General features: G+C 63.7%; 1 protein-coding gene across 3 annotated transcripts; it reads left to right on the top strand.

Moving 5' to 3' along the window:
- The first annotated feature begins 519 nt into the window (after window positions 1–519).
- FGFR1 (fibroblast growth factor receptor 1) lies at window positions 520–26002 on the top strand. 3 transcript variants are annotated; one of them, XM_087762729.1, is made up of 18 exons: window positions 520–646; window positions 2285–2493; window positions 12186–12449; window positions 13223–13306; window positions 13871–14046; window positions 16027–16150; window positions 16950–17140; window positions 17826–17976; window positions 20410–20606; window positions 21198–21343; window positions 21519–21640; window positions 21766–21876; window positions 22021–22211; window positions 22357–22479; window positions 22649–22719; window positions 23249–23386; window positions 23958–24063; window positions 24179–26002. In XM_087762729.1, exons 2-18 carry the CDS (start codon window positions 2403–2405, stop codon window positions 24353–24355), a joined length of 2463 nt encoding a protein of 820 aa, XP_087618855.1. In that variant the 5' UTR covers window positions 520–646; window positions 2285–2402; the 3' UTR covers window positions 24356–26002. The 3 variants fall into 3 exon arrangements, with proteins under 3 accessions (XP_087618855.1, XP_087618856.1, XP_087618857.1); XM_087762730.1 differs by lacking the exon at window positions 17826–17976 and adding an exon at window positions 18674–18818 and having other exon boundaries at window positions 524–646; XM_087762731.1 differs by lacking the exons at window positions 12186–12449; window positions 17826–17976 and adding an exon at window positions 18674–18818 and having other exon boundaries at window positions 527–646.

Raw genomic sequence — 26002 nt, 5'->3', positions numbered from 1 at the left:
CTTCCAAACCCTGATAAATTGTTAACATTCAATAACTATTTTAAAGCGTGCTGCCTGGCGCCTGGGAGCGCTGGCGCTTGGAGATAACACCGGTGTTTGCTGGGTGCCGCTTTTCCCTGCCCGACTGCTTGTGTCAATATTTTGGGTCCCAAATGCTCCTGCGCCGGCCAGAGCCGGAGCAGTTGGGGCCGGGAGGAGGCAGCCGGAGCCCCCAAACCTGCACCCTGGCTGGGTTTCCTTGGGCCACAGAGGCTGTTCAGGGGGTCTGAGCTCCCCGGGCAGCACCGGGTGTTAAACGGGAGCCCTTTGGGGCTGGCGGCTGCTCAGCCCATCCTCGGGGAGAAGCCGGTGCTTTGAGCACGAGGAGCGAAGGGGCTCACTCCCTCGCTGGCACGGGAGAGGCAGTGGCCGGAGCTCCAACGGACCGAGTGCGTGGGGAGGATGAGTAGCGGCTTATTACTCACTACGATTATTACTCACTGTTTTTAACAGCGCATGCTTTAGACAGACACCTTATGGCAAAAGGAAGCGCTTGTTCACACGGCAGGTTGGGAACGGCTCGGCACGGGGCGTCGGGCAGCACGAGTCGGTCGGGAGAGGAACGGGGTGAGCTCAGGATACTCGGCAAGGGCTGCGGGGCATGGAGGTACGGCTGCGCCCCGGGGCAGGGCTCTGGCCTCTGGCTGCCGGAGCCTGGAGGAGGGTTCTGGGGATGGTATCATTCTGTCCACACCCTGGTCCTTCCACTTCTCCCGGAGCATCCGCCACGGCTGTGCTTGGGTTGTGCAATTAACTGGGCAGGGATCTCGCCAGCAAGCTCTTCGGCAAAGCCCAGTGGGACAATTAAGGACGGCCAGTGTCAGGACCTCCATCCCAGGCTTCTGCGGAGCCGCAGATGTGTCGCGGGGGTGGAGCGTGGGGGTTTGCTCCTATCCACACCGCTGGGAGCAGTTGGCCTGGGGTGGCCGGGCTTGGGCTCTGGCTCCAGCATCCCCCTCGAACGTGTTTCGGCAGAGCTCCGCGCTTGGAGCGTGGCGGGAAGGAGGGACGGTCAGAGGGAAGGAGGGATGAGGGCTGTGGAGGGCACATCCCTGGGGCACCCTGAGCTGGGATCGGGCTCTGCTGGGTCTCTCTGTGCCTAAACCCGGCTCTGATGCCTCCCCACACAGAGCGGTCCCCTGGCAGGGGACGGGGACCCGAGGGGACGGGCGGGCTGGAGAGCCCAGCGTGAGAGCTGGCAGGGATGGGAGCGAATTGCAGTATTGGCCATGGAAGCCGGGGGATTTCTCCCCAGACGGCCGCTCCAAAAAACAGCTGTCGGTGGAAAGAGATCTGCTGCATGCAGGAGCGGAGCGAGGCGCCGGCTAACGCCTTCAGCTCCGGGAAGCCGTTTCCATAGGGTGGCTGCGTGCATGCCCTATAGATCCTATAGGGGATGGAGGGGGCTGGGGTTTGCAGCAGGACCTGCTTCGCTGGGGGTGCACGGTGACGTGGACAATGTCAGATTTTGGTCTGGATAGGCGGGATTTGCCGCAGCAATGCCTTGGGTCAGCTGCAGCGGAGCAAGGTGCTGCTGATCCTGGAGCTCCCAGGGTCCCGGGCTGGGTCCCGGCACTGCCTGGGGCGTTTGGGGCAGAAGATGATGTGGAAACAAGGGGGAGAGGCAGGAGGACATTTCCCTGCAGGCGTGCTCGCGCAGGGGAGAAGTGGCCTTTCAGAGCCCAGCAGAAACATTTCTCCTCTCCCACAGAACTCATCAAGATTTTGAGATTATTTTTCATCTGAGCAAAGTTAAAGAAGACATTTCTGGGAGCTGCCACACCGTGATGACACAGCTTGGGCCAAGGCGGGGTTTCTTTCCAAAATTTTGTGGCATTTTGATCTGTATGGGAGTTCCTCTTTTCAGCACAAACTCGGTGCAGGAAGAGGAGAGCAGAAATCTCCCTTTCTTTAACCGGCGTTCGAAAATTTCCCCCACCGTTCTGGGAGATTTTGCTGCATTCGATTCTGCTTCGCCAGCGGTTTTACTCTCAACACATCAGCGCTTTTATGGAGGAAAAACATAACCCTGCCAGTCAGCACTGGGTCGCTTCAGGCTGTGGAGGGGTCCGCGGGGACCTGCCACCGCCAGTGCGGGGACATCTCGCTGTCCGGGCTGGATGCTTGAGGAGCATCGCCTGCGATGGCGAGCACGTCCCACCCGTGGAGCTGCATCCAGGGGGCTGGATGGTGGGATGTGGGGGTGCATCTCGCCCTGCCCTGACTCTGTTTTCCTCGTTCACAGCTCGGAGGGGCTGACGGCCCGGCGGAGACCCCCCCCGCGCCCGCCCGGGGCCAGCCCGGGGTCCCCATGGAGTGGGAGTTGCGGAGCCCAGTCGCCGAGCAGTAGCCGCAGCAGTGGGATGTTTACCTGGCGGTGCCTCATCCTTTGGGCTGTGCTGGTCACAGCCGCGCTCTCAGCTGCCAGGCCGGCCCCCACCCTGCCCGACCAAGGTAAGAGGAGCAAACCACCGCGGCCGCGCCGGGGAGCGCCCGGCTCCCGCGTCCTTTGCGTTTCTCTTCTGGCAATGTGAGATAGCTGGTCTCCTTCGCGGAAGAGGCAGAGGCTGGCACGGAGTCCGGCCACGGGGACTGCAGCACGGGCACAGCCTTCGGCAGCAGCGCGGTGCCGCGTGGCTGCCTGGGAGCTGCTGGCCGGTGCCAGTGGGGATGTGGCACACGTCATCTGCTGAAAGCAATTTGCGTAGACCCAAAAAGCGCGTGTGTGGTTCCAGCATTGCCCGTGGATCTTTTGAACCTGGAGGGAAATTGTGGCAAGACCCGACGTTGGTTTGGAGAAGGACACAAAGCGCTGGGGGCTGTGTCCCCAGCGTGTCACAGCACTTGCTTCCCCGGGACGATCTGCAGCCCAAGACGCGTGTGAAGCTTTCTCCCACCACTGGGATGATCCTGGGCTCAGCAGGGGGGGGACAAGGATTTGGGCGCAGGGTACCCGTGCAGGCTGTGCCAGCTGGCAGTGCCTGGGATGAACACGCCCTGTGGAGACCCCCGGGATGCTCCAGCGTTGCTCCCGGCTGGGGAATTCCCACAGGGATGGGTTCAAAGCCGGGGCTGGCTCAGATGGTTCCTGCAGCCCTGATCTCTGCGCCGCTATGAGGCGTCGCTGGGTCTGGAGAGCACAGCCCCAGACCAGGGCATCCCCCTTGCTTTCCATCACTGCTTTCCCCTAAAAGCCTTGCAAGGGCTTGTGGCCCGCGATGGGCAGGCTGGGGGTTTGCTCCTGCCGCAGCCCTGCAAAGCTCCGGAGCGCAGTGACACCCCGAGATGCAGTGGATGGGCCGAGTGGGCCACTGGGCCCAGGAGAGAGCTGGCCCCGACAGAAAACACCGCTCTAGCATTTCAAAGCCTTGGCCTTCCCCTCGGTGAGGAAGAGAATAAGCAGACCAGGCAGCGCCGCGCAGGACTTCTGACTTACTGCCTTTTGGTTTTAATTACCCAAGAATGTCTGGTCTGTGGGGTACTGCTTTTCTTTTTAAGGCTCGCTCCCCCTTCCCTCTTCCTCCCACCAAAACCCTGAGAGGCTGATTGCTGGTGCTGCCGGCACGGTCCCGGCGCTGCTCAGCGCCCCGGTGAACAGCCATGCTCCCTGTGCCTGCGGTCCCTTCCCGGCTCAGGGCTTGGGGCAGGGCAGGAGCTGGCGCCGACAAGCAAACCGCGCTGTGACGGGGGTCCCTGCGCCGTCCGCTGTTGGGAACAACTGGGTGATCCCGGCTGGAAGCATGCCGTGATGCTGTGGCCAGCGGGCCGGGGTCGGTGCCTCTGGTCTGAGCAGTGGGTACCCTGGTCACAGTACATCCCATGAGATAGCTGGAGCTGTGCGTGGTCCCTGGGGAGCAGCAGAGCGTTGCTCACAGGGACCATCTCCGAGATTTTTCCATTGGCATGCATACTCCCTGCTTCTGTAAATGATGCGGTTGACAGCGGTAAACATGTTTTTCTCGGGAGATTGCTCTTCCTGGAAGAGGTTTCCTGGCGGCGTTTGGGGTAAGGATGGCTCTCGTGCTGCCGGGAGAGCGGCCCTGGCGGCTATCGCGTTGGGAAAGCTGTCGGGGGGTTCAGGCTGAGGGCTGATTTGAGCAAAGGTGGGGTTTGGGGTGTTTAAGGAGCCCTGCAGCCCCCGGAGGGTTTGGGGAGCAGCGTCAGGCGGCGGCAGTGGAGGAGGAGAGGTTGGAGAGGAGGGAGCTGGTTCCTCGCCAGCCTCATGCCAGGGCTAACAATAACCTCTGGAAACGTTTCCCGACACGGTTCTCACCAGGGCGGCCCAATTAGTGCCACAGCAGGAGCCCGGCTGGGGCAGAGTCCGTCCCTTTGCTCCGGGGCTGGCTGGTGGGAACAAAATGTTCCCGGCAGGACATGCGGGAATGGAAGAGCCGGTCCTGGGCCAGGACCCACGGCACCTTGCAGGTCACCTGCCAGGACTGGCTCCGGATCCGGCCCCGGGGGAGTTTGGGGTCCCATGGGGTGTGCACGGGGGCTCAGCTCCCGTGCTGTGGGGCATCGTGTCCCCAGGGCTGGGCTCCCTGTCCCCCTTTCATCGCCACCGGTTCATGAGCATCACCCGTGCTGGCCGGCGGGCAGCGGCGGCCGCGCTCAGGTCCCCTCCGTGGCGGAGGCAGCAGCTTTCCCGGACTTTGCTCTGGATATTTATGGGGTTTCAGTTTACTCCCGGTTCTGAGGCAGCTAAGCTCCCCTCTCAGGGAGCGAGTAATCCCCCGCGCCCGGCCAGCGGCCCCTGCCTCGCCGCAGAGGAGGATTTTCAATCGCTGGCCCGCCTCTCCTCGTGGCGTGGGGAGGGGGCTCGGGAACTCTGCCTTTGTCAGGGGCTCACTCCTGTTACTGAAAAATCTGCAGCAAATAAAATATTAATGGGCACTTACTGCATTTTATAGTTACCTAAATTTGGAGGTGGTAAAAAAACGCTAGTTAAGGGGAAAAGCCAAGAAATTTCCATGAGCAGCCTCCATCGCCCTCCCTCACAAAGCCGGTCTTTGTCTTCAGGTTAAATAGAAACCTGCAGAAAATTGCCGAGGGGATTTTTTTCCTCTCTCCCTGTCTGCTATTGTCCTCGCTGCTCTTCAGGCATTTCCACCGCTCGGGGTCTGCCTCATCCCTGCCTGGGGGGTGCTGGGGGTGCAAAGCAGCTGAGCAGGTTTTTGTGGGGAGCGAGGCGCTGCTGTGTTCTGGGGTGGGGGGGTCCTGCCTTGGGCAGCTCTTTTTGGGGCACGCTGAGCCCTGACGGCCGCGCCGGTGCAGCTAATGTTTTCCCAGGGGATGCATCTGCCCTCTGGAGCAGGGGTTTGGTAGAGGGACGCAGGGCTGCAGCCCCCCACCAGAGGCTCAGGGCCCCCGTTGGGGCCGGGGGCTGCCCCGTCTCTCGGTGCCGCAGTCCGCCCAGCTGGCCGCAGGCTCAGCCTCCTCCCGGCCCCGTCTGCGGGGCCAGCGGGGGCCCTGGCTCCCGGGGAGCAGGGCTTTGTTGTGCCCGGCTCATCCAGGGGGGTCTTGATCTGGACCCAATGGGAGCCAAATGTCCAGGGCTGGGAGAGTGCTCAGCCCGGGCACCTCTGGGAACCTCGGTGAGCATGGGGCTCTGCTGCCTCCTCCTCTCCCCAAAACTCGCTCAGTGCTGGCGGGAACATTGCACGTGAACCCAGGGGCTGCAGTCTGTGCCCCCCGCCCCCAGCAGCAAAGCTGCTTGGGGCTCTTGGGCAGAGCTGTAGCCTGGGACGTGCTGTCACCAGCCACAGCCTCCCCGGAGGCGGCACAGCGAGGGTCCTTAGCTTGTCCCACAACGCTGCTCCCCGGGTGGGCTGCTGGCCCTCAGCTGTGGCCTCCCCTCCCCATTTCCCTGCTGTCCAGCCGTCCCCCGCCTTGTTTTTGCAGCTCTCGGTGTCTCCCCACCCATCCCCACATCCCCCAGGGGATCAGGTTTGGAGCAGCCCACTCCTCACTGGAGCCCTACGAGCAGCTTAAACGTCCCCTGCCAAGCCCTGAAGCCTCCTGCACTTTTGCTGTTGATGGCAGCAGCCCAGGATCGTTACCGGAGCTCGGGGGGGGGGGGCAGCAGCCCCCACCCGCACCTCCGAGCCCTCCTGTCCCCCAGACCCCGATTGCCACAGCCGCTCTGTCCTCAGCTCCCCGGGGCATCGCCGTGTCCTCTGGGGCATCACGCTGCTGGCCTTCCCCTCCCAGCCTGTCGAGCAGGCATTGTTCCCCACCTCCCGCCTTTCCACTCGGATGCTGTCACTCCGGCCCTTAATTGAGGAGGAAAAAAAGAAATATGAGTCTTTGGGAAAAGCAGCAGCGCTCTGCCGGAGCCTGGGCTGCATTGCTGCCCCATGGGGAGCGGAGCCATGCACGGCGGGTGCAAGGGGGTGTCCGTGTGTCTGGGGGCTGGCTGGCTGTCCAGCCCTACCATGTGCAACAGCCTGGGGCTGCTCCGAAGAGATGTGGGGAGAGGAAGGCAAACTGCCTGCGCTGGCAACGAGCCAGGGCCCAGGCAAAGCCAGCGGGTATTGCAGAAAGCCATAGGCACGTGTGCGGATTGGGGTGTTCGCTTGAACCCCCCGGGATGGGCAGGACCCCCGGCTGTCCCACACCTGGGGGGAGCCGATGGGTGCCCTGAGCTGCTGCCCCCGAGGGCTCCGAGCTGCTGCCGAGCTCTGAGCGCGGCCGGAGGTGTCCTGGGGGGAAAGGGCTGGATTTATTCTGACAGCTTTGCAAACTACCAGCACGCCTGTTAATTAAGTGCTGCTTCATTTGACGTGCAGGCTAGGAAGAGCAGGAGTGCCCGGAGCAGTACATAAATCCCTCTCTCTGTGCTGGAGGAGGTGTCCGGGGACCGGAGGGTGGGGAGAAGCCCGCTGCCTTCCGGGCTGGCTTGGTCAGGAGGAGCCATGGGTGCCTTGAGCCCCCCAAGGAGGAGCCATGGGTGCCTTGAGCCCCTGACGCTTGCCTGCCGCCATCTCCCTGCTGCAGCCTTTCCCCAGGGAAGGGGAACCAGGGCTGTGCATCGCCCCGGGAGCAGCCAGGGCGCAGGGATGCTGTGGGGAGCATCCCCCCTCGGGGCATCCCCCCGGCTCAGCCCGGGCTGGGGGGCCAGCAGGGCAAGGAGCTTTTTAAATAAGAAAGAAGCCAATCCCGGCGTCCCGGTAAGCGCTTCCTGTTGGGATTAGCGGGGCTGCCGGGCATGTGTGTGCTTTTTCTTCAGGAAATACCTTCGGAAAGCCCCGCTGGGGTCTCCAGGGCAACCGGCGGCCGCGGCCCCCGCGCCCCCAGCCCGCATTGTCCCCGCGCCGCTTTGTTGGCCGCTTTATTGCCATTGCCATCGCCATCGCTGGCGCAGCCCGTGGCTCCCGCCACGCTGGGGGGCTGCAGGCCAGGCTCCTCTGCTGGGTGCAGGCGCGGGCTGCGCGGAGAATGGGGGGGTGAAGGTTAATCTGTGTCCCTGTCCCCTGCCAGCCCCGTCGGGGGCCAGCCCCGGGGGAGCCGGTGACAGTTATATGCACTTGGTGACACTCTCCATCTGGCCAGCGCTCGCCAGGTTCGGCTCCGCTTTCGGTTCCATTTCAAAGCTGGAGTAAAGTAATAAAACCACGGCGGGCTGCTCTGGCCGTTGGAGCGTGCATCTACTTTTTGGGCTCGTTGGAAAGCAGAGGCGTGATCCTCCAGGGCTGGAGCCGCCCCTCGCCTTGCCCAGGGCCTCGGGGCTCCCCGCGGGCTGTAAGCGCTCCTGTCCCCACTGCAGCAGGACGGGACGGGGCTCTGCCCTGCGGGATCCAGACCGGGAAGCTGGTGCTACCTCCTCAGCCTGAAGAGTTCAAGTTAAAAAGGGAACAGCAGATAGTTTAGATGTGCCAGATCTTCTTTTTGCTGCTTTCTCTAGGCAGGCGAGCAGCAGGCGCTGCTGGTATTTTGTTTGCTCTCCTCCTCGCCGTTGCCCTGTTTTGCTCAAAGCGGGCTGTAAGCACCTCTGCAGCCGCGCAGCTCCTGGCCGGTGCTGCTGCAGCCTGGCTTTGCTGCAGCCCGGCTGGGGAGAGGAATCCCACCCGCCCCAGGGATTGCCCAGCGCCGGCCGACCTTTGTGCGATGCTGGGAGCATCCAGAGCCTCGCCGTGCGGCATGAGGGCAGGCAAGGGCCTGGGGAGGAGAGCCAAGCGTTTGTCTGGCTGATTAAACTTTTGCTAACGTGGCCTGCTCAGGGCTTGCTCGCGCCCCGATGGGAGCAGGCGGCCGGGCTGGCGGCTCTGCAGAGAGGCTGCACCTGCTGCCTTGGTTTAGGTTACAGAAAAGCAGAACCTATGAAAGAGACGTTTCAGGCTGACGGAGTCCAGTGATCAAACGGGCTCACCCTAATTAACGTATGGGGAGGGCACGCCAGTAACACGGCTCATGCTGGTAACATGGCTCACACCGCCGGCTGCTCCCAGGCAAGAGGCAGCCCAGGACCGCGCTGCTCCTGATGCACCGGCTGCGATCCCTGGTTCTACAGAGAGGCTGCATTTCCAAGGGGACTTATGTGCATCAGCTGCCGTGCGAGCTGGGCTGCCCGGTGCCAGCAGGGCCATCCCAGCGGCCGCGGCGCTGTCTGCCTGCCAGGGCCGCCCCGCAGGAGCATCGTCCAAGCCCGCGCGCTGGCCGGGCCCCGCTCCCGCCCGGAGGGTGAGCTAACCTGGACATGCTCATTAGCCTGTGAATTCGTTTTCAGGCTGTTCCCACCATGCCGCGTTTTCCGCCTTATCCCCGAGTGCCAGAGATGTGCTGTGGGTTACCAAAGGGCAGGATCCTGCCTTGCCCTCTGCCTCCCCTCTCCCGTCCATCACGCTCGACGCCTCCGCGCCTCCCCGGTCATGCTGTTGATGCAAAACAGCCTGACTCGGAGGGGCTGGGGAAGGGGGCTGCTGCCTTTGAAAGGCAATGTGGCCACACGCCGGCGGACCCCCGGCCCCTGCCTGCCCGGGCTCCTTGGCACAGCAGAGCCCACCATTCGACGGCCTGAAGGAGCGGTGGCACTTGCACGGGGTGCCCGGGGACCCTCGTGATGCTGCGCCCATGGGAAGGGACCCGCCTGAGCCTGGGACGCTGCCTCCCCGAGCCCTGGCGTTGGACTGGGGTGGCTCAAAGTTTTCCCTCCCTCCGAAGACCTTTTCTACCCCCAGGCCACCTCCTCCCTAGTCGGCAGGTCCAGCTGAGAGGTGTTTGCAGAGCACGGGGCTGGCAGGAGCTTCCCTCCATGCGCCAGCAAGGGCAGATTTTCCTGCAGACCTTTCTGGGCAAGTTGTTGGGCAGGAGCCCGTGCCGGTCCCAAGGGCAAGCTTGGTGAGGAGGTGACCCGTGTGAGCTCTTGGGCCACAGTGGTGTTTTGCTGGCTAGAAGTGATCCCGCGCCGGCTGAGCATTGGTTCGGGTGCAGCGTGGTGGGACCCCGCAGGTCCAGCAGCGCCCACCGCTCCTCGGCACCGCGGCCCTGGCACGCCAGACCCCGGACCTGCGCGTGGGGAGTCCTTGGCAGCTCCAGCCACCTTCTGCAGGTTATTCTCTTCGATAAGGCCTAAGTTTGTCCGTGCGTGGGGAGGGGCAGACCTGAGCGCGGCGGGGGTGGAGGGAGCGAGATAAGGGCAGATACGGCTGTGGCTGCAGCTCCACGTTTCGGGTTGGTTTGGGTTTTCGCAGCTGTTTATCGCTCACTGACCTTGCTCTGTTTGAGAAGGGAATCGGGACGGACCCGAGGACGTTGTGTTACCGAGTCCCGCGGTGTTCAGACAGACGGCGACGGGACATCGCTGCTGCGTTGTGTGCATTGGAAGATGCCTGTGACTAATCACTTGAAACACAAATCAGAGCTACTAGAAGTGCCCGTCCTGCGAGGCTGCGAGAGAAAACCAGGGGGAGAACAGGATTGCAAAAGCAAGACCCTTCCCCTGCCACCTAAGGGACTCCCACCAGTCTTCACCTTCCATATTAAAACACTCTTCCATATTAAAACACTCTCTTCCGTATTAAAACACATCTTACTGATGGATCTGGAGCCCTGGCTTTTGGTCTTCTAGCAGCTGAGGAAAGTGAATTCTTCCCCAGCACGCTGTTTTCCTTCATCTGCTAAGCAAAAGAAAAAGGAGAAACTCTCGAGCTGCTCATAGGTGTTTTCCCCGTGAAGCTTCTCATCAGTACGAGGAAAAGAAAAGCGGCCAGAAAGCGAAGTGCAGATCGTGGTGCGGTAAATGCGAGCTTCCGAAGAGCTGAGCTTTCATTTTTGGCAGTACAGAGTCGCTGGTGGGTCCTGGGAGGAGCGGTGCCTTGCTGACGGCCCCGGCCCCGTGCTGCTGGCTGCCAGTCTGCGCTCCCTGCCTGCGCTGGCTCAGCTCGGGGCGATGTTTGACCAGGAGGGTTTAGTGCAGGCAGAGACCCTGTGCCAGCTTTCGGCAGCCGACGGGCCCAGGACGAGCTGCTCCGTGGCCGCTCAGGGCTGCGTGCAGGGGGAGGGGGAGGTTGCGCTTGCCTGGCTCGGCGGGCACCGAGAGGCGAGGGTGCGAACGCGTGTTAGTTCTGCGGTGAGACAGCCCCTCCAACGCGCGCTCCGATGCCGCGGGCCTTCATCGTTAGCTGCCGTTTTGCAAATTGCTGCGCTCCTCGCCGGGGGCTGCGGGGGTCCCAAGGGAGAGCTGTGGCTTTGCTCTTGTCCCCATGGCCAGAGTACGGTGCCTGCAGGCTGTGTGCCCGCCGAGCACCTTGGTCCTTGGCAGGGACAGCCCTCGAGCCACGGATCAGCTGAAGTTTGAATGTTTCCAGAGCGTTTCTGCTGGGCTGCCTGCGGCAGGGTTTGTTGGGATTTTCCAGGGACCTCTCTGATACAGAGCAGTTGCGCTGTGGAGCCCTTTGGCTGTGCCCCTGCGGCACCCTCGGCTCTTGCCCGCAGCCTGGCCTGCCGCCGGCCCGGAGGCGCGGTGGGAATGCGGTGCTTCCTTCCAAGATGCTGCCGAGCGGCTCTGGCCCCTGAGAGCAGCAGCCCCAGCAACGCCGTGTGCCCCTTCATGCTGCTCCCGCAGCAGCACCCGGGACCCCGAGCCGTGCGCGCCAGCCCGTGGTGCTCATTCCTGGGATGATGCTCACGCTGCATCGGCCCCGCACCGTCGCAGGGAACCTTGCACAGAGCTGCAACAGCCTGAACCCTTCCTCGGGCCGCAAAATTTGAAGAGATGGTTTGAAACCCAGTCGTCTGCACCAAGCCCAGGACTGGGAGAGCCATTCGCACACCACCACGGAGGGTGGAGGGCAGTGCTTGAGGACGGAGCTGTGTCTGCACTACCAGGGCCAGGAGAGACAAGATCACGTAGCAGCGGGATGCAGAGAAAAAGGATCTTTGTGCTGCTCGCACAAATGTCGCATCGGGGAGCAGCTGCAGCTCTCCCTGCCCGGGGTCGCTGCGAACGGGAACACAGCGGCCGGCACCTGTTTCGCCAGAGCTCCCCTGGGCTGACCTTTCCCGGCGATGCCGCTCTCGCAGACCCTCGCTCCCCTGCCTGCTCTCCTGGCGCAGCACCCTCGTCCCCCTGGCCTTCCCGCCCCTGCCTCGAAGCGCTCTAACCGGGGCAAGGCATGGGGACCCTGGCCTGCTTCGCTGGCTGCCCGCTCCTGGTGGTGGGGATCCCGGGACCCCTGCGCGCTGGCAGAGCCGAGAAGGGATTTGGGGTGCTCCTGGGAGAGGCCGGATCCTGCCCAAGCCACTGGTGCTGCCTGGGACATCTCAAGTTGCCCATTTCTCCCCCATTTCAAAACCCCTGCCGTGGCACGCTCCCTCTGGGCCGAGCAGTGCTTAGTAAGAGACCGAGGGGTGCGTGAGTGCTTTTGAACTCCCCGGCCACCGAGCAGGTCCTACCACGGGGTGAAGTGCTTGGTGCTGCTTGGGGTGCTCGCAGCCTCTGCCTCTGCCTCCTCTCCACTCTGCCGCCAGCTCCCCTCTCCTGGGCTCGCCGGGGCAGCCGGTCCTCGGTGCCGCTGCGGAGCATCCCAGCAGCGCATGTTGCCTCATTAACACAGAGCCGCGGCAGCAGCAGCAGCATGGTTTCCTTTGGTCTCTATTTCTTTTCTCCCTTTTTTTTTTTTTCTTCTTCTCTCTCCTAACTCCTCCAGTTCTGCCCAAAGCAAAAATCGAAGTGGAGTCCTACTCGGCCCACCCCGGTGACCTCCTCCAGCTGCGCTGCCGGCTGAGGGATGACGTCCAGAGCATCAACTGGGTGCGCGACGGCGTCCAGCTGGCCGAGAACAACCGGACGCGCATTACCGGGGAGGAGGTAGAGGTCAGGGACGCGGTGCCCGAGGACTCGGGGCTCTATGCCTGCATGACCAACAGCCCCTCGGGAAGCGAGACCACCTACTTCTCCGTGAACGTCTCAGGTTTGTAGTGGCCCTGGGCATGCAGGGAAGGGGCAGCCCTGGGGCCGGGCTGCGGAGCAAGGAGCAAGCTGCCTCTGCACGCCTTTGCATGCTCACCGGCACATGCACCGGCCACGCACGGATCTGTCCGGCTGCGCGGTGAGTTCAGGGCAGACCTGCGATTTGGGGATGCCCGGAGGAGTTACCGGTGCAGTGCAGCGACTTGCCGCCTGCTGCGGTGCAGGGAGAAGCAGCTGGAGGTTGTCGCCTGTTTGTCTCCGTGGGGCTGGGGGGGCTGCGGGGCTGCCCTCAGGAGTGGGCACGCACCGGGCGTGAGCCGAGGTCCACGTTGGCGTTGATGGAGCGCGAGGCTGGGGAAGAGCGAACGCTCGAAGTCAGGAGGTGTGCACCGAGGCTTGGGGCGGTTCTGTGCCCGCAGGGTCTCGGCTGCCGCCCTAGAGGGGTTGGTGGCACCAGGCACGGGGCGAGGAGCCGTGCTTGGACACACGGCATGGAGCTCTGAAATCACCTCTGGGGGCAAATTGCTCCACGATGTCCATGGGCTGCGAGCACCAGGACGGCAGGCACTGTCAGCCCTGGCTGTGCTGATGGGCATGCACAGCCATCACCTGGGATCCCCGCGCCTCCCCACCGTGCATCAGCGCTGCCCTGCCCTGGCCGCCCCACTGGGCGCAGCCCTGCACCACCAGCCGACGAGGCTCCGGTCCCCAACCGGCCCTGCTCGGGAATGGTCCGTGCACGGACGTTCAGCCGGGCCATCTCTTCTCTTGCAGACGCGCTCCCCTCCGCAGAGGATGATGACGACGAAGACGATTCCTCTTCGGAGGAGAAGGAGGCGGATAACACCAAGCCGAACCGTACGTGCGAGATGGGTTTGCCCCTGATGCTGCCCTGGCCTTTGGGTGGGGCGAGGGGAAGCTGGGCACACTTGCAAGCATTGCCCAGGGACGGAGAGAAGCGGGCGAGGATGAGCAGGGGCTCCTGCTCCAGCCCAGGGCACCCGGTGGTGGCGAGGACTCGGTGGGGGGAGCACATCTGGGTGCACCCAGGCAAAACAGCCTGGTCAGAGCTAGGGGGTGTGCCAGCACGGCTGTGTTGGGCTAACTGCTGCTACGGCCATGCATGCTGAGCGTTCACCTCGCAAAGAAAGGGCCCCGCAGGGCTGCTGTGACTCCCGGATAACACCCTGTGTCCGGGAGCTCCCCTCCCTGCCAGAGCCAGGCTCAGCTACCTGCACCTCTCCGGCTTCCCGGCTCAGCCCTGCCCTGGGCATCCTCAGGGTTAAACCAGGAGTAAAACGCTGGAGTTCCCTGTGGCTGAAGCCCCAGTGGGTTCGGCCGGTGGGTGCCGGTGGGTTTGGCCGGTGGGTTTGGCTGGGTGTCCGTGCTGGCTGTGCTGAGCCCCCCTGCTCTGCTCCCCAGAGGCCATCGCTCCCTACTGGACCTATCCCGAGAAGATGGAGAAGAAGCTCCACGCCGTCCCCGCTGCCAAAACGGTGAAATTCAAGTGTCCGTCGAGTGGGACGCCTAACCCCACGCTGCGCTGGCTGAAGAACGGCAAGGAGTTCAAACCTGACCACCGCATCGGGGGGTACAAGGTACCGAGCCGGGGGGCCGGGGCGGTGCAGGGCAGCACCCTGCGGAGGCGATGGGGAGGCAGCCCCTGGCCCTGCCTGCGCGGGTGCGGCGCGCAGCTGCTCGGGGCTCGGTCTGGCCAGGCGCAGGCTCTGCGCACCTCGAGGAGCCGGAGGGCTCGCTCTGGGGCGGCGCGGGGAGGGGGAGGATCGGGAAGGGGCTCTGCAGCTTAAGAGGCACCGAGCCCCCTGTCCGCGCAGCCCCCGGCGAGGGCAGATGGGCCCCTCTGACATTCCTGTTGCAAAATAGCCCTACGGCAGTGACCTGCTTCTGGGTCATGTTTGCACCAGCTCAACCTCTGGGGGAGGGGGCGGAGGACGAAGCCAGCCTGCCTTTGCCGTCTTCGCCTAATCCCCCCGCCGAGGAGAGGGGGTCTTGGCGTCCCCGGCAGGCGCGGGGGCTCCCAGGGGTCGCTGGGCAGCCCTGGGGCTGCAGGGGTGGATGGGCCCCTCCGTTGCCCAGCAGTGGTCAGCAGGAGCTGTGCCAGCAGCCCAGGGGTACCGGCTTGGTGGGGAGGGGGCCCTGGCCCGCGTACGGGGGCCACATTCGCTCCCTGAGCTGGGCAGGTGGCTGCAGCGCTGCTTCCCCAGCACCGGCAGCAGGGTCCCCCCCGGGTGGGATGGGGGCTCGGCTTTCCCCTTCTCACGGCTCCAGCCTTGCAGTGGGATTGCTGCTGTGGAAGAGCCCCAGCAGTGGGACCAGCATGCCAGGACCCCCCGAGCTTCTCCCCTCCCCAGAGGAGAGGGTGAACCGCACTTCTCCAGCATCCAGGGCTGCTGGCAGCAGCTCCAGCCCAGGGACACCGCCGGGTGACCTACAGGGGAGCACCGTCCCCTTTTTTTGTCTGTCTCAGTTTTCTGGAGCGGGGCTGCAGCCTGTCCTGGGCTCGTGCCCCTCGGTGGCTGTCTCCCGGGACAGGACCCCTGAGCCAGCCCATCTGGGTGCTGCGGGGCCGCGGCTTTGGGCGCTTGCTCGCCACCGAGTCATGCGCTGTGTTGCACAAACGGGATCCGGCTGTGGCCCTGCATGTTGCAGGCTCCAGCCAGGTGCCAGGGATGCGCAGCAGGAATGTGGCCACGTAACGGCTCTCGGCTCCGTGTAGCATGTCCTGGGGAGGGATGCAGGCTTCACGGGCAGGGAGGAGAGGGGCTGCTGGCAGCGCCACGGCTCCCTGGACGGTGACAGCGCGGTGCCCTGGATAGCTAATGGGGCTGAAATGCGGGACTGTGGAAATAACCAGTTTCCAGCTGGGAGGGAGGAATGCAGCCTGCCCCAGCAGGGAGCAGGGCTTGGGGAGGTCCTGCCAGGAGGAGCCGCAGCCAGAGCCGGCAGCAGCAGGGGCTGGGCGTAGGAAAGCCGTCCCTGTGCCGCGTGGCCGGGAGGGACCTGGGGAGCACTCACAGCCCAGCTGAGCCGCCGGGACCCATCCCAGAGGAAACGTTCCCTGGTCAGCAGCACCCGTGGAGGTGTCCCGGGTGCACGGTGTAAAACGCCCAGGCTACACCCTGCCCGCTGACCGGCACAGTGCCCTCTTGCCGGTGGGGCTGGCCGTGGGGAGCAGCACAGGTCCGAGCCCCGGGGGAAGCGGCTCTTCCCGGGCTGCAGCGGCGAGGGAACAATGCCGGTCTATTCCCTCTGCACGCTGGGGCCACCGGAGAGGGGTGTCCCTGTGCGCCGGGCGAGCCCATCACGTTCAGCTCACAACATCTGCTTCTCGGCACAGTTGGCTCCGTGGCAAGGCTGTCCTGGGACAGCTGGAAGCAATTACGGTCCCTCTGTAGGAAAGGGGAAAGGTGACCTCAAAGGGAGATTTATGTCCTGCCTGTACGGCGGGGGCCGGGGGGCTGAGCCAGCTCTGACGTGAACGGGAACGAGGGCTCGTGTGCTCCAGCCCCCCAGCGCTTTGCACGTAACCGGCTCTGTCGTCATCCCTGTGCCCCCAGGTCCGCTACGCGACCTGGAGCATCATCATGGACTCGGTGGTGCCGTCCGATAAGGGCAACTACACGTGCATCGTGGAGAACAAATACGGGAGCATCAACCACACCTACCAGCTGGATGTCGTGGGTGAGCAGCGCGGGGCTGGGCGGGCTTACCCCGGGTCCCCGTCCACCCTGCCCTCCCCGAGCAGAAACGGGTGCTGCACCCTGCAAAGACAGGGATGGGGAGCGCTCACGGGGATGGGGCGCGCTCGCCGTCCCCGCGGCCGCCCGCCCCGGTGCGCACCTCTGCGGCACAGCGGGTCCGCGAGCAGGCGAGGCAGAAGGTTCACCTCAACCCATTCAGGGGATTTTTAATTGTGGTGGAAATAATTTCATAGACCAGACAGAAACTTTTTCTAATCGCCTTATTAGCCATAATTCCCAGCTGGGAAGGCTGGTCTGAGCAGTTCCACATGTGGAGCTGCTCTAAATGCCAGTAAATGAACCATTAAAAATGTGATTTAATTTGATTACACTGAGCAAACTGAAGGGAACAGTCAGCGAGGTGAACAAAGGGGTTTGTTAATGCTGACTCACCACAGTGGCAGCCGCTTTGTTAACGGCCGGGGCCCTCGTTAGGTTTGTTTGACCTCTGACCCCCCCCCCCCCCCGAATAGGTACTGATGTCCCCCTCCCGGTGCCGGGATTTCACCTGTCCCCGTCCCCAGCCCCTCCTGGCTGCCGTCACCCCACTGTGGGGGGGACCCCTGGGGAAGGGGAGGCCACGGCTCTGCCGGGTGCATCGGTGCCCACCCCAGCCGAGGGTCCTCATCCGTGGGAGGCTGCAGGGTGCAGCCCTGCGCAAGGCAGGCGCTTCCCCGTGGGCGGGCGGCCGAGCACCCCGAGCCCCCTTGTAAGGTTCCCTGTCTCCCCGGGTCCTGCAGAGCGGTCCCCACACCGGCCCATCCTGCAGGCTGGGCTACCGGCCAACAAGACAGTGGCCCTGGGCAGCAACGTGGAGTTTGTCTGCAAGGTCTACAGTGACCCACAGCCCCACATCCAGTGGCTGAAGCACATCGAGGTGAACGGCAGCAAGATCGGCCCCGACAACCTGCCCTACGTGCAGATCCTGAAGGTAAAGCCGCACGCCGGGCTGCCCCAGCCCGCGTCCCCGCAGGCTCACCGGTCCCGTGGGGCAGGGGCGGCCGTGCGGGATGGTGGCCGCGCTGCGTGGCGGGCGAGAGGAGCCGCCTGGGGCTGGGGACCACCGGCCGGCAGCCGAGCGGCCTCGAGGCAGCTGGAGCCCCAGAGCCATCACCAGCCTGCCCCGCTCCACGCCGGGCTGCCCGGGAGGAGCGCAGGGTGAGAGGTGGGCAGGGGGGGCTGCCTGGCTCCTGGGCCACATCCAGACAGTGCATTCCCTTTGAAGCCCTAAAGGCATGCGCCGTGGGGCTGGGTGGGCTAGCCCGGGGAGCGAGCGTGGTGCTGGAGGTGGGGAGCTGAGCCCCTGATCCGTCCCAGCGAGAGCAGCTCCCTCTGCGCACCGGTGGTCCTGCTCACAGCAAGCAAACCAGCTGCTATGCGAACTCCCGGGGCACGCAGCCGTCCCCAGCCGTGCCCCCGGAGGAGGGAGCAGGATTACAGCCCCGTGGCTGTCTGCCCCTGCCTCCTGTGACCCCCGGTGCGCAGCCCCAGCCCTCCCGCCCGGCAGCGGGTACCGGGGGGGAGCAGCCCCCGTGTCGGCAGAGCCGGTGACGATGCTCCGGGCGCTGCCGTTTCTGACCGCGTCAATGTGACTCCATGTTGTTGGTCTGTTCCAGCACTCGGGGATTAATAGCTCTGATGCGGAGGTGCTGACCCTGTATAATGTGACAGAGGCGGAGAGCGGGGAGTATGTTTGTAAGGTTTCCAATTATATTGGCGAGGCCAACCAGTCTGCGTGGCTCACTGTCACCAGACCTCTGGCAAAAGGTAATCGGAAGAACGCCCGGCGGGGTGTTTCCTCGGACCGTCAGTCCCCGGCGGCGGAAAACAAAACTCTGGGCTCTCTTGTTTCTGCTGTGTTTCTGGTGCGACAAGCCATGGAAAAATACTCAGCGGGGCTGGCTAGGTTTCGTGCTCTGTGTGTGCATGTGTGTCCCGATGTTTCTCCTGTGTGCTTCCCACCCCGTCGCACAGACACCGGGATTGCCTGGGTGCCTGGTGGGTCCGGCCCCACCGAACCGGTGTCCCTGCCATCGGGCCAGCCCGTGCCTTCGCACCCAGCCCGGGCACCCCGTCTGCGCGTGGCTGGGGACGACGCGATGCTGCGTCCCCCATCCGTGCTGCCCTCCTGTCTCTGTCCTCCTGTCTCCGTCCTTGTGCCTCCCCGTGTTGTGCAAGTCAGCCGGCCGCCTCTGCCTGAGGTTTATTTCTCCATGTAGCCCATTGCCAGCATGTTCAGATGGGCAGGACACTCAGTTTGGTGAAGGGTTTTTAACCAGCATCTCCTTAGGTCCGCCTGGATGAGTGGTCATCCTGAGGGTCTCTCTAGCAGGTCTGCAGTGGTCTCTGTCTGCTCCCCAGGGGTCTGGCAAATGAGACTGGGCTCTCCCTCCTCTCTGGCCTCCTTCCCAGAAGATCTCATGTCCTTTGCTTCTCCCTTTTTTGCTTCCATTTTTCCTTCTAGACGGCTGGCGTTAACACAACAGACAAAGAAATGGAAGTCCTTCACTTAAGGAATGTCTCATTTGAGGATGCTGGGGAGTATACATGTTTGGCGGGTAATTCTATTGGGATCTCCCATCACTCTGCATGGTTGACAGTTCTCGAAGGTATATACTCCTCTTCCTCTCCCTTTTCTCCCTCCTTTCCAATGTATGCATTGCGGTCCGGGAGAGAGCGCTTCCCGGCCCCTGCCCACCCGGTGCTGGTTAGCGTGCAGCAGGAGAGCTGCGGGGCTGCTTTCTGCAGCCGGAGCGGGATGGGGCATGCGTCCCCCCGCTCTGTGCCCCCCTTCCACGCCCCGGTTGGGGTCTGCCCCCCGCTCTCTCCCTGGCCCAGGCGATGCATACCTGGGGGAACTTAACCAGGGGCTGCTCGGCTGGAGCAGGACGGTCCTGCACCCCGGGGCGAGGCCAGCGCTGCCCGCGCAGGGCGGCATGGGGGGCACGGAGCACCCGGGCGGCAGCGGCGTTTGGGGGGTGCTGGCAGCGCTGCCTGCGTGCCTGCCTGCCGGGGAGCTGGCCTTGCCCTGCGGCGCAGGACCCGTGCCGGGGCTGTGTGTCGCTTCTGCTGTGCTGCTGGGGACGGCTGCCCCTGTCCCCATTGATGCTGCTCCTTGGGCATCAATGCTGCACGGACCAAAGCCTGATAACAGCATCCGGGAAAGTTTTTGGGGTGCTGCGTCGTTGTTGCTTCCCAGCCAAAAACTTTCCCCGTTATCAGCCGCTGCTTTGTCAGCTGGGTGTGCTCGGAGGTGGGACAGAAAGCTTCGACTCCCTCTTACACCTCTCTCTGAGGCTCTGTTCTTTGGGGGAGTCAGGTCGGGGGAGCTGCCGGGGGGGATGCAATGGCAGCTCCCACCCTGCCAGATTCACCACGGTTTGCGGCCACGCCGGACTGTGCCACATGGCTGCAGCTGCTCTGTGCTGTTCGCGGCACTGCCACCTCCACTGCCACCGGTGGCCACCAAAGCGGGGTCCGCCCCATGGCACGGCGGGGATGGGACCCTCCTCCCCCCCAGCCTGGGGGTCCCACGGCAGATTGCTCCTGCTGGAGGTGCTTCTGGCTGCTCTGCCCAAGCTCTCCTCGGTCATTATCAGTAATGCCTGGACTCCCACAGCCCCGGGCACTGCTGGAGGGCCCTCTCCATCCCACCGTGCTCAGAGTAACCCCCGGACCCTGAGGGACTTACAGCTCTGAGTGTGGGCAGAGCACAGGAGCTGGGAAGGGGACGCGTCCCCGGGGGTGCCCGCGATGCCCCGTCCCTGCGGGGTGATGCAGGAGAGCATCCCCAGCACAGCCCTGATGGGAGAGCTCCGCTGCCTGGGCGCAGCTGGCGCTGCTGTCCCGCACAGCCCTGGCCGAGGGGACAGGGGCACCATGCCCCTCACTTCATGCCTTTCTCAGCTGACCCCTTCCCAGTGCAGGGCCCCATCCCGTCCCAGGCGCGCGCCTGCGGATGCGGCAGAGGCATTGCCCGGCTGTGGGGGTGAGGAGCCTGGGGGCACGCACACGCCTTCGCCACCGGGGTGGGTGGGCAGCCCCCCAGTCCCTGCCGCACGCTGCACCGAGGCCTCTGGCGATGCAGAGCGTGTCCCCGTCGAGCACGGGGAGAAGCCGGAGGGGCTCCCCCCAGCACCGCTCTGCTCCGTGGCCCTGGGCGGGCTCGCGGGTGCTAACGCCCTGTTCACGCTGACCCAGCTATTGAAGACACCCCAGCCATGATGACGTCCCCCCTCTACCTGGAGATCATCATTTACTGCACTGGGGCCTTCCTCATCTCCTGCATGGTGGTGACAGTCATCATCTACAAGATGAAGAGCACCACCAAGAAGACGGACTTCAACAGCCAGCTGGCCGTGCACAAGCTGGCCAAGAGCATCCCCCTGCGCAGACAGGTAACAGAAAGTAGAGAGGGGGTTTGTTTGCACCTACTGCCCCTCCTGGGGGACCTGCCCGGTTTTGGGGGGAGTTTTCTGAATGAGGATGGATGGGAGAGACCCGGGACCATCTCGCCCTGCTGCACGTGCCACCCTCTCCAGCCTTGTGCCCGGCCGTGGCGCAGGATGGGGACCATCAACGGGCTCTGCCCTCGACCGGCAGCGCAGCGAGCGGGGGGCTGCATAGCTCCTCCTCGTCCCCCGCTCGGCGGGGCTCAGCGAGGGTGATGAGGAGGACCAGAAGGATTTACAGCGATTTAATGTTCGAACAGAAGAGCATGTTTTACACACTGAGGAGCCAGGAGGACTCCCAGGCTGTGTATTTTGTGGTATCAACGTGCTGGAAATGAATTAAAAATTATTTAGTCCGGGTCCGACCTGGAAGCAGCGCTGATGGGGCCCCACGCCTGCAGGCAGCGCTGGGGGCAGCAGGGGAAGGGGGCTGCGGGTTGGGGCGCGAAGGCTCCCGGTCAGCATCTCCCTCCCGGCACGGGCAGCCGGCCGCGGCACCTGGCGCTGCGTGAAGGTAACCCACGGTCCCCGCTGCAGGTGTCGGCCGACTCCAGCTCCTCCATGAACTCGGGCGTGATGCTGGTCCGGCCCTCGCGGCTCTCCTCCAGCGGCACCCCCATGCTGGCCGGCGTCTCCGAGTACGAGCTCCCCGAGGACCCGCGCTGGGAGCTGCCCCGGGACAGGTGAGGTCCCATCCCCGCTGGGTGCGCTCTGCCCCGGGGGACGAGCTGCCGGAGCAGCCTGGGTGGGAGCTGGGTGAGGATGGCGGCACCGCCGATGCCGTTTGCCAGCGCCAGCAACCGAACTGCTTCCCGCCATGGCCGCTGGCCCCTGTGTCAGGGTCTCTCCTCCCACCAGGCTGATCCTGGGCAAGCCCCTGGGAGAAGGGTGCTTCGGGCAGGTGGTGCTGGCAGAAGCCATCGGCCTCGACAAGGACAAGCCAAACCGTGTGACCAAGGTGGCGGTAAAGATGCTCAAGTGTAAGTGGCGGTGAGAAGGGGGGGTCCCGCCACAATGCCACAGCCCTGGCTGGGGCTGGGTGTGTGCAACGCGGGGGGACCCAGTTTGGCTCCCCCCCCAACCGCTGCCTTCTCCGCTGCTTTAGCCGACGCCACGGAGAAGGACTTGTCCGACCTCATCTCTGAGATGGAGATGATGAAGATGATCGGCAAGCACAAGAACATCATCAACCTGCTGGGAGCCTGCACGCAGGACGGTGAGGGCGCACGGGCGGGGAGGGGGCGTCCCCCCTGCCGCCCCTCCGGCTGCCGTCCATGTGCCGGGAGGGGGCTGACCCTGCACCCGCGGGGACGGGAGCCGCCGCTCCGCGGCCCAGCCGCTCATCCCGCCGTCCCCGCAGGACCCCTCTATGTGATCGTGGAGTACGCGAGCAAGGGCAACCTGAGGGAGTACCTGCAAGCCCGGCGGCCCCCCGGCATGGAGTACTGCTACAACCCCACCCGTGTCCCCGAGGAGCAGCTCTCCTTCAAGGACCTGGTCTCCTGCGCCTACCAGGTGGCCCGGGGCATGGAGTACCTCGCCTCCAAGAAGGTGAGGAGCTCCTGGGGGGCCGTGGTGGGATGCAGAGTCCGGCAGCTGGGCTCAGGGGGGATGCACCCTTTCCTCCCGGCCCATTTCATGGTGGGGAACCATCTGGGGGCTTCGGGGACCACCTGACGGCCCCGCGCTCGGTCAGTGCATCCACAGGGACCTGGCAGCCAGGAACGTCCTGGTGACTGAGGACAACGTGATGAAGATCGCTGACTTCGGTCTGGCCCGTGACATCCACCACATAGATTACTACAAGAAGACAACAAATGTGAGTGGTGGGCGAGGGGCTTCGCCGGGGCAGGCGAGGACAGCAGCACTCTCCGTGCCGGGGATGCCCCAGCCCATGCTGGCGATGCCATGGGCATGCAGGGCTGCCCCACCGGATTCCCCCACTCCCTGGCAGCATGGAGCCAATGTGGGGCTTTCTTCTGTCCCAGGGTCGCCTGCCGGTGAAGTGGATGGCCCCAGAGGCTCTGTTCGACCGAATATACACTCATCAGAGCGACGTGTGAGTAGCAGCCACGGGACGCCTACTCCCTGCCCAGCTTCGCTAGCGATGGGCTGGGTCGGGGGGAGACGGGGAGCCAAAACCACCAGCACAGGGGGAACCCTCACTTGTCTGCTGGGCGCTCTGCTGTGAGCTGGGGGATGTGGCCCTTGGCCACGCCGTCCAGGAACGCTCTTGCTGCCTGCATCTGCTGCCTGCATCTCGCAGCATCTTGCTGAGGTTCCGTCCCTCCCTGCCACATCTCGCGTAGCAGCACCCACTGGTGAACACGATATGCACCGTGGCGAAGTGCACCAGATGTGATTCGTCTTAATTTAATGAAAATATAATTAGCATCAGCAGACAAAACATGTTGAATCCAAATTATATTTGGCGCTGGGACTCGTTTGTCTTGCAGAGCGAATCAAAGCTGTTAGTGCTTCTCCCTCCTAGCAAACGAACTCCTAACTGTACCCAAAGCTTTGAAGTGGGGGTGTCAGCTCCACGGAGCCGGGTGCCCCAGCGTCTGCCCTGTGTTTGCCCCGGGCAGGTGGTCCTTCGGCGTGCTGCTGTGGGAGATCTTCACGCTGGGCGGCTCGCCCTACCCCGGGGTGCCGGTCGAGGAGCTCTTCAAGCTGCTGAAGGAAGGTCACAGGATGGACAAGCCCAGCAACTGCACCAACGAGCTGTGAGTGCGGCACTGGGCCGGGGAGGGAGGGAGACGCCGGTACCCCAATGCCCCCCACCCAGCTGGGGACTGGCACCGCTTCCCCTCCCTGCACCCCTGGAGCCAGGGCTGCAGCGGCGGCGCAGGGTCAGGAGCCTCCGGGTGCGACCGCCCAGCCCAGGGCGCAGGCAGGTGCACGGCGGGGGGGGACAGGCAGATGTTCAGAGTTACTTTCCCAGCAGTTCCCAGCTCTGCAAAAACATTGGCTCAATCTGTTTGCAATAATCAACATCTCCCTTTGTTATTTTTCGGCGGGAGTGAATCCCAGGATGACCCCAGAGCAGGGACTAGCTTAGCTCCCCCCACGTAACAGCCCCGTGTCCTTCCCAGCCGGGAGGGAAGGCAGGGAGTTCCCTTCCTTCCACGCAGGGGATTAACCCTAAATCGCTGGAGCAGCATCTTTGCTGGCCGCGGGTCCCGGCTCAAGTGCTGGCGTCCGTCCCTGGGTGCTGCTCCGCTCCCATGGGTGGGGGGGCCCCAGCCCCAGCCGCTCGCTCTGGGCTCAGCCCTCACCTCCCCTCTGCCCACCCAGGTACATGATGATGCGGGATTGCTGGCACGCCGTCCCCTCCCAGAGACCCACCTTCAAGCAGCTGGTGGAAGACCTGGATAGGATCGTGGCCATGACCTCCAACCAGGTAGGAGAGGCGGCGCCCATGAACCCCCACCTGCACCCACCCTGCCTGGGGTGGGCGCTCCCGCGGGGATGCCCAGTCCCCTCCTGAGCCCGTCCTCGGGGTTCGTCCCTCCCAGGAGTACCTGGACCTCTCCATGCCTCTGGATCAGTATTCTCCCGGCTTCCCGGACACCCGCAGCTCCACCTGCTCCTCGGGAGAGGACTCTGTTTTTTCTCATGACCCTCTTCCAGACGAGCCGTGCCTTCCCAAGTTCCCCCCTCAGCACACCAACGGCGGACTGAAGCGACACTGAGGGTGGCACTGCCAGCAGGGACTGCCATGCCCTGCCCGGCCCGCGGGCTGCCCCCGGACGCTGCCCGCGCAGCCCGGTCCTGCTGAGCTATTGCAGAAAGGGTTCAGAGACACAACCGTAGCATCTTGCGTAACCAAAACCACCCACCTCTCATGCCAGCTTCTCCTGCCGCCTTAGTTGTGAGCTCTCTGCAGCCCAAAGGTTTTGTTCTGGTGTTTTTTTGGTGTTTCCTTTTTTTTTTTTTTTTTAAAAAAAACCTCTTTTCCGTGAAGTCTGTGCTTGAATATTTCCATTTGGTTAAGCTGAAATCCTCTCCTGTGGGCAGCGCCCGGCCAGGGAGCCAGCCGCCCTTCCCGGGACGGCACGTCCTGGCAGGGCAAGGAGAGCCGGGCTTATCTGCGACTTGGAGAACTCGCGAAGCCGAGGCCAGCGCCGGGTGTCTGCGGCCATGCGAGCCGGGGAGCGTCGGCGTGCTGGAGGCCTCACTGGCACAGCCGGCCGGCGCGGGACTCCAACCCCTGGTACCTTGGAAGTGGGAGACGCAGCGTATACATTGCTCAGCACTGATAGCAGAGGCAGCCAAATACACCAGTGCTAAAAACAAAAGTCCTGTGTATATAGCTAAAAATATGTATAAATATGAATATATATTTACATGTCTTTTTAAAAGGGTTGTTACCAGAGATATACCAGTTTGGTAGGAAGGTACTAGTGGCTGGTAGATATCAGTTGCTATAAAAAAAAAAAAGTTCATATATTTTGCTACTTTTGCTGTTTTTATTTTTTTAAATTATGTTCTAAACCTATTTCAGTTTAGGTCCCTCAATAAGAATTGCTGCTGCTGCTTCAGTTTTATATGGGGTTGTATTAAACAATAATAATAATGTGTCGATGCCTTTTGGGAATAGGTTGTCATTACGTGCCTGGCCTTCCCCTGGCCCCCGCCTCCCCCCCGGGCTCTGGCGGGGCTGGGGCCGGGCAGCGCCTGCCAAGCGCCCGCGGCACCATATTGGTGCGTGGGGTGCCGGGGCGCGGGCGTGCCCTGCGTTTTAGGCAGTGCCGGTGAGGGGTTGGGACGGTGCCCTGGGGAGGGGGCCGCAGCCCCTCTCCTGGGGGTTGGCTCCCTTGGGAAGGAGCGGAGGGCCTGGGGTCGCACCGGTCCCATGCCGGCCACCCGGGACACCGGAGCGGCGCTGCGTGGCACCAACCCCTCCAGCCCGGCTCGGTGCCTGGCCGCGCTGCGCCCCGGCTGGGGGATGCGTGCCCTGTGCAGCCCCTGCTCCCCGGGCGATGCCCGCCAGTGCCTTACCGGCGCCCGGGGGAGCGTCCTCGTCCGGGGCACCGCGCCCCCGGCTCTGCCAGTCTCCGTCTCGGAGGCGGTTGCGGTGCCCGAGCTCTGCTCTGCAGAGCTGGTGCCGGTTTGCTGTGCCGGGGAGGACGGGGCATTTCCCCAGCCGGGGGCAGCCCCTCACTGGGGTAGGGGCCACGCGTGCCCCCATCCCTCCCCGTCACTGGCCTTGAGACTCCAGAGCCAGGACGCTATTACTTGAAAGTTTATTTTGCCTTTGTATGGAGAAATATTATTTGTTGTAAACTCTTCTGTAATGAATCTGGAATTCTTGTAATTATTAAAGACTTTAACCGAGA

Source organism: Nipponia nippon, unplaced genomic scaffold, assembly GCF_047370975.1.
Source record: "Nipponia nippon isolate SJK-2023a ecotype South Korea unplaced genomic scaffold, ASM4737097v1 scaffold_27, whole genome shotgun sequence".
Lineage (NCBI taxonomy): Eukaryota > Metazoa > Chordata > Aves > Pelecaniformes > Threskiornithidae > Nipponia > Nipponia nippon.
The sequence above is the reverse complement of the archived record's forward strand: the minus strand, read 5'-3'. Positions and strand labels throughout refer to the sequence as shown.

Bases quoted from the DNA above. Each gene is read 5' to 3' on its own strand.
- FGFR1 (XM_087762729.1), top strand. From the start codon at position 2,403: ATGTTTACCTGGCGGTGCCTCATCCTTTGGGCTGTGCTGGTCACAGCC. The intron at 17,141-17,825 runs GTAAAGCCGCAC...GGTCTGTTCCAG, and splicing joins CCTACGTGCAGATCCTGAAG to CACTCGGGGATTAATAGCTC. The intron at 21,877-22,020 runs GTGAGGGCGCAC...CCGTCCCCGCAG, and splicing joins GGGAGCCTGCACGCAGGACG to GACCCCTCTATGTGATCGTG.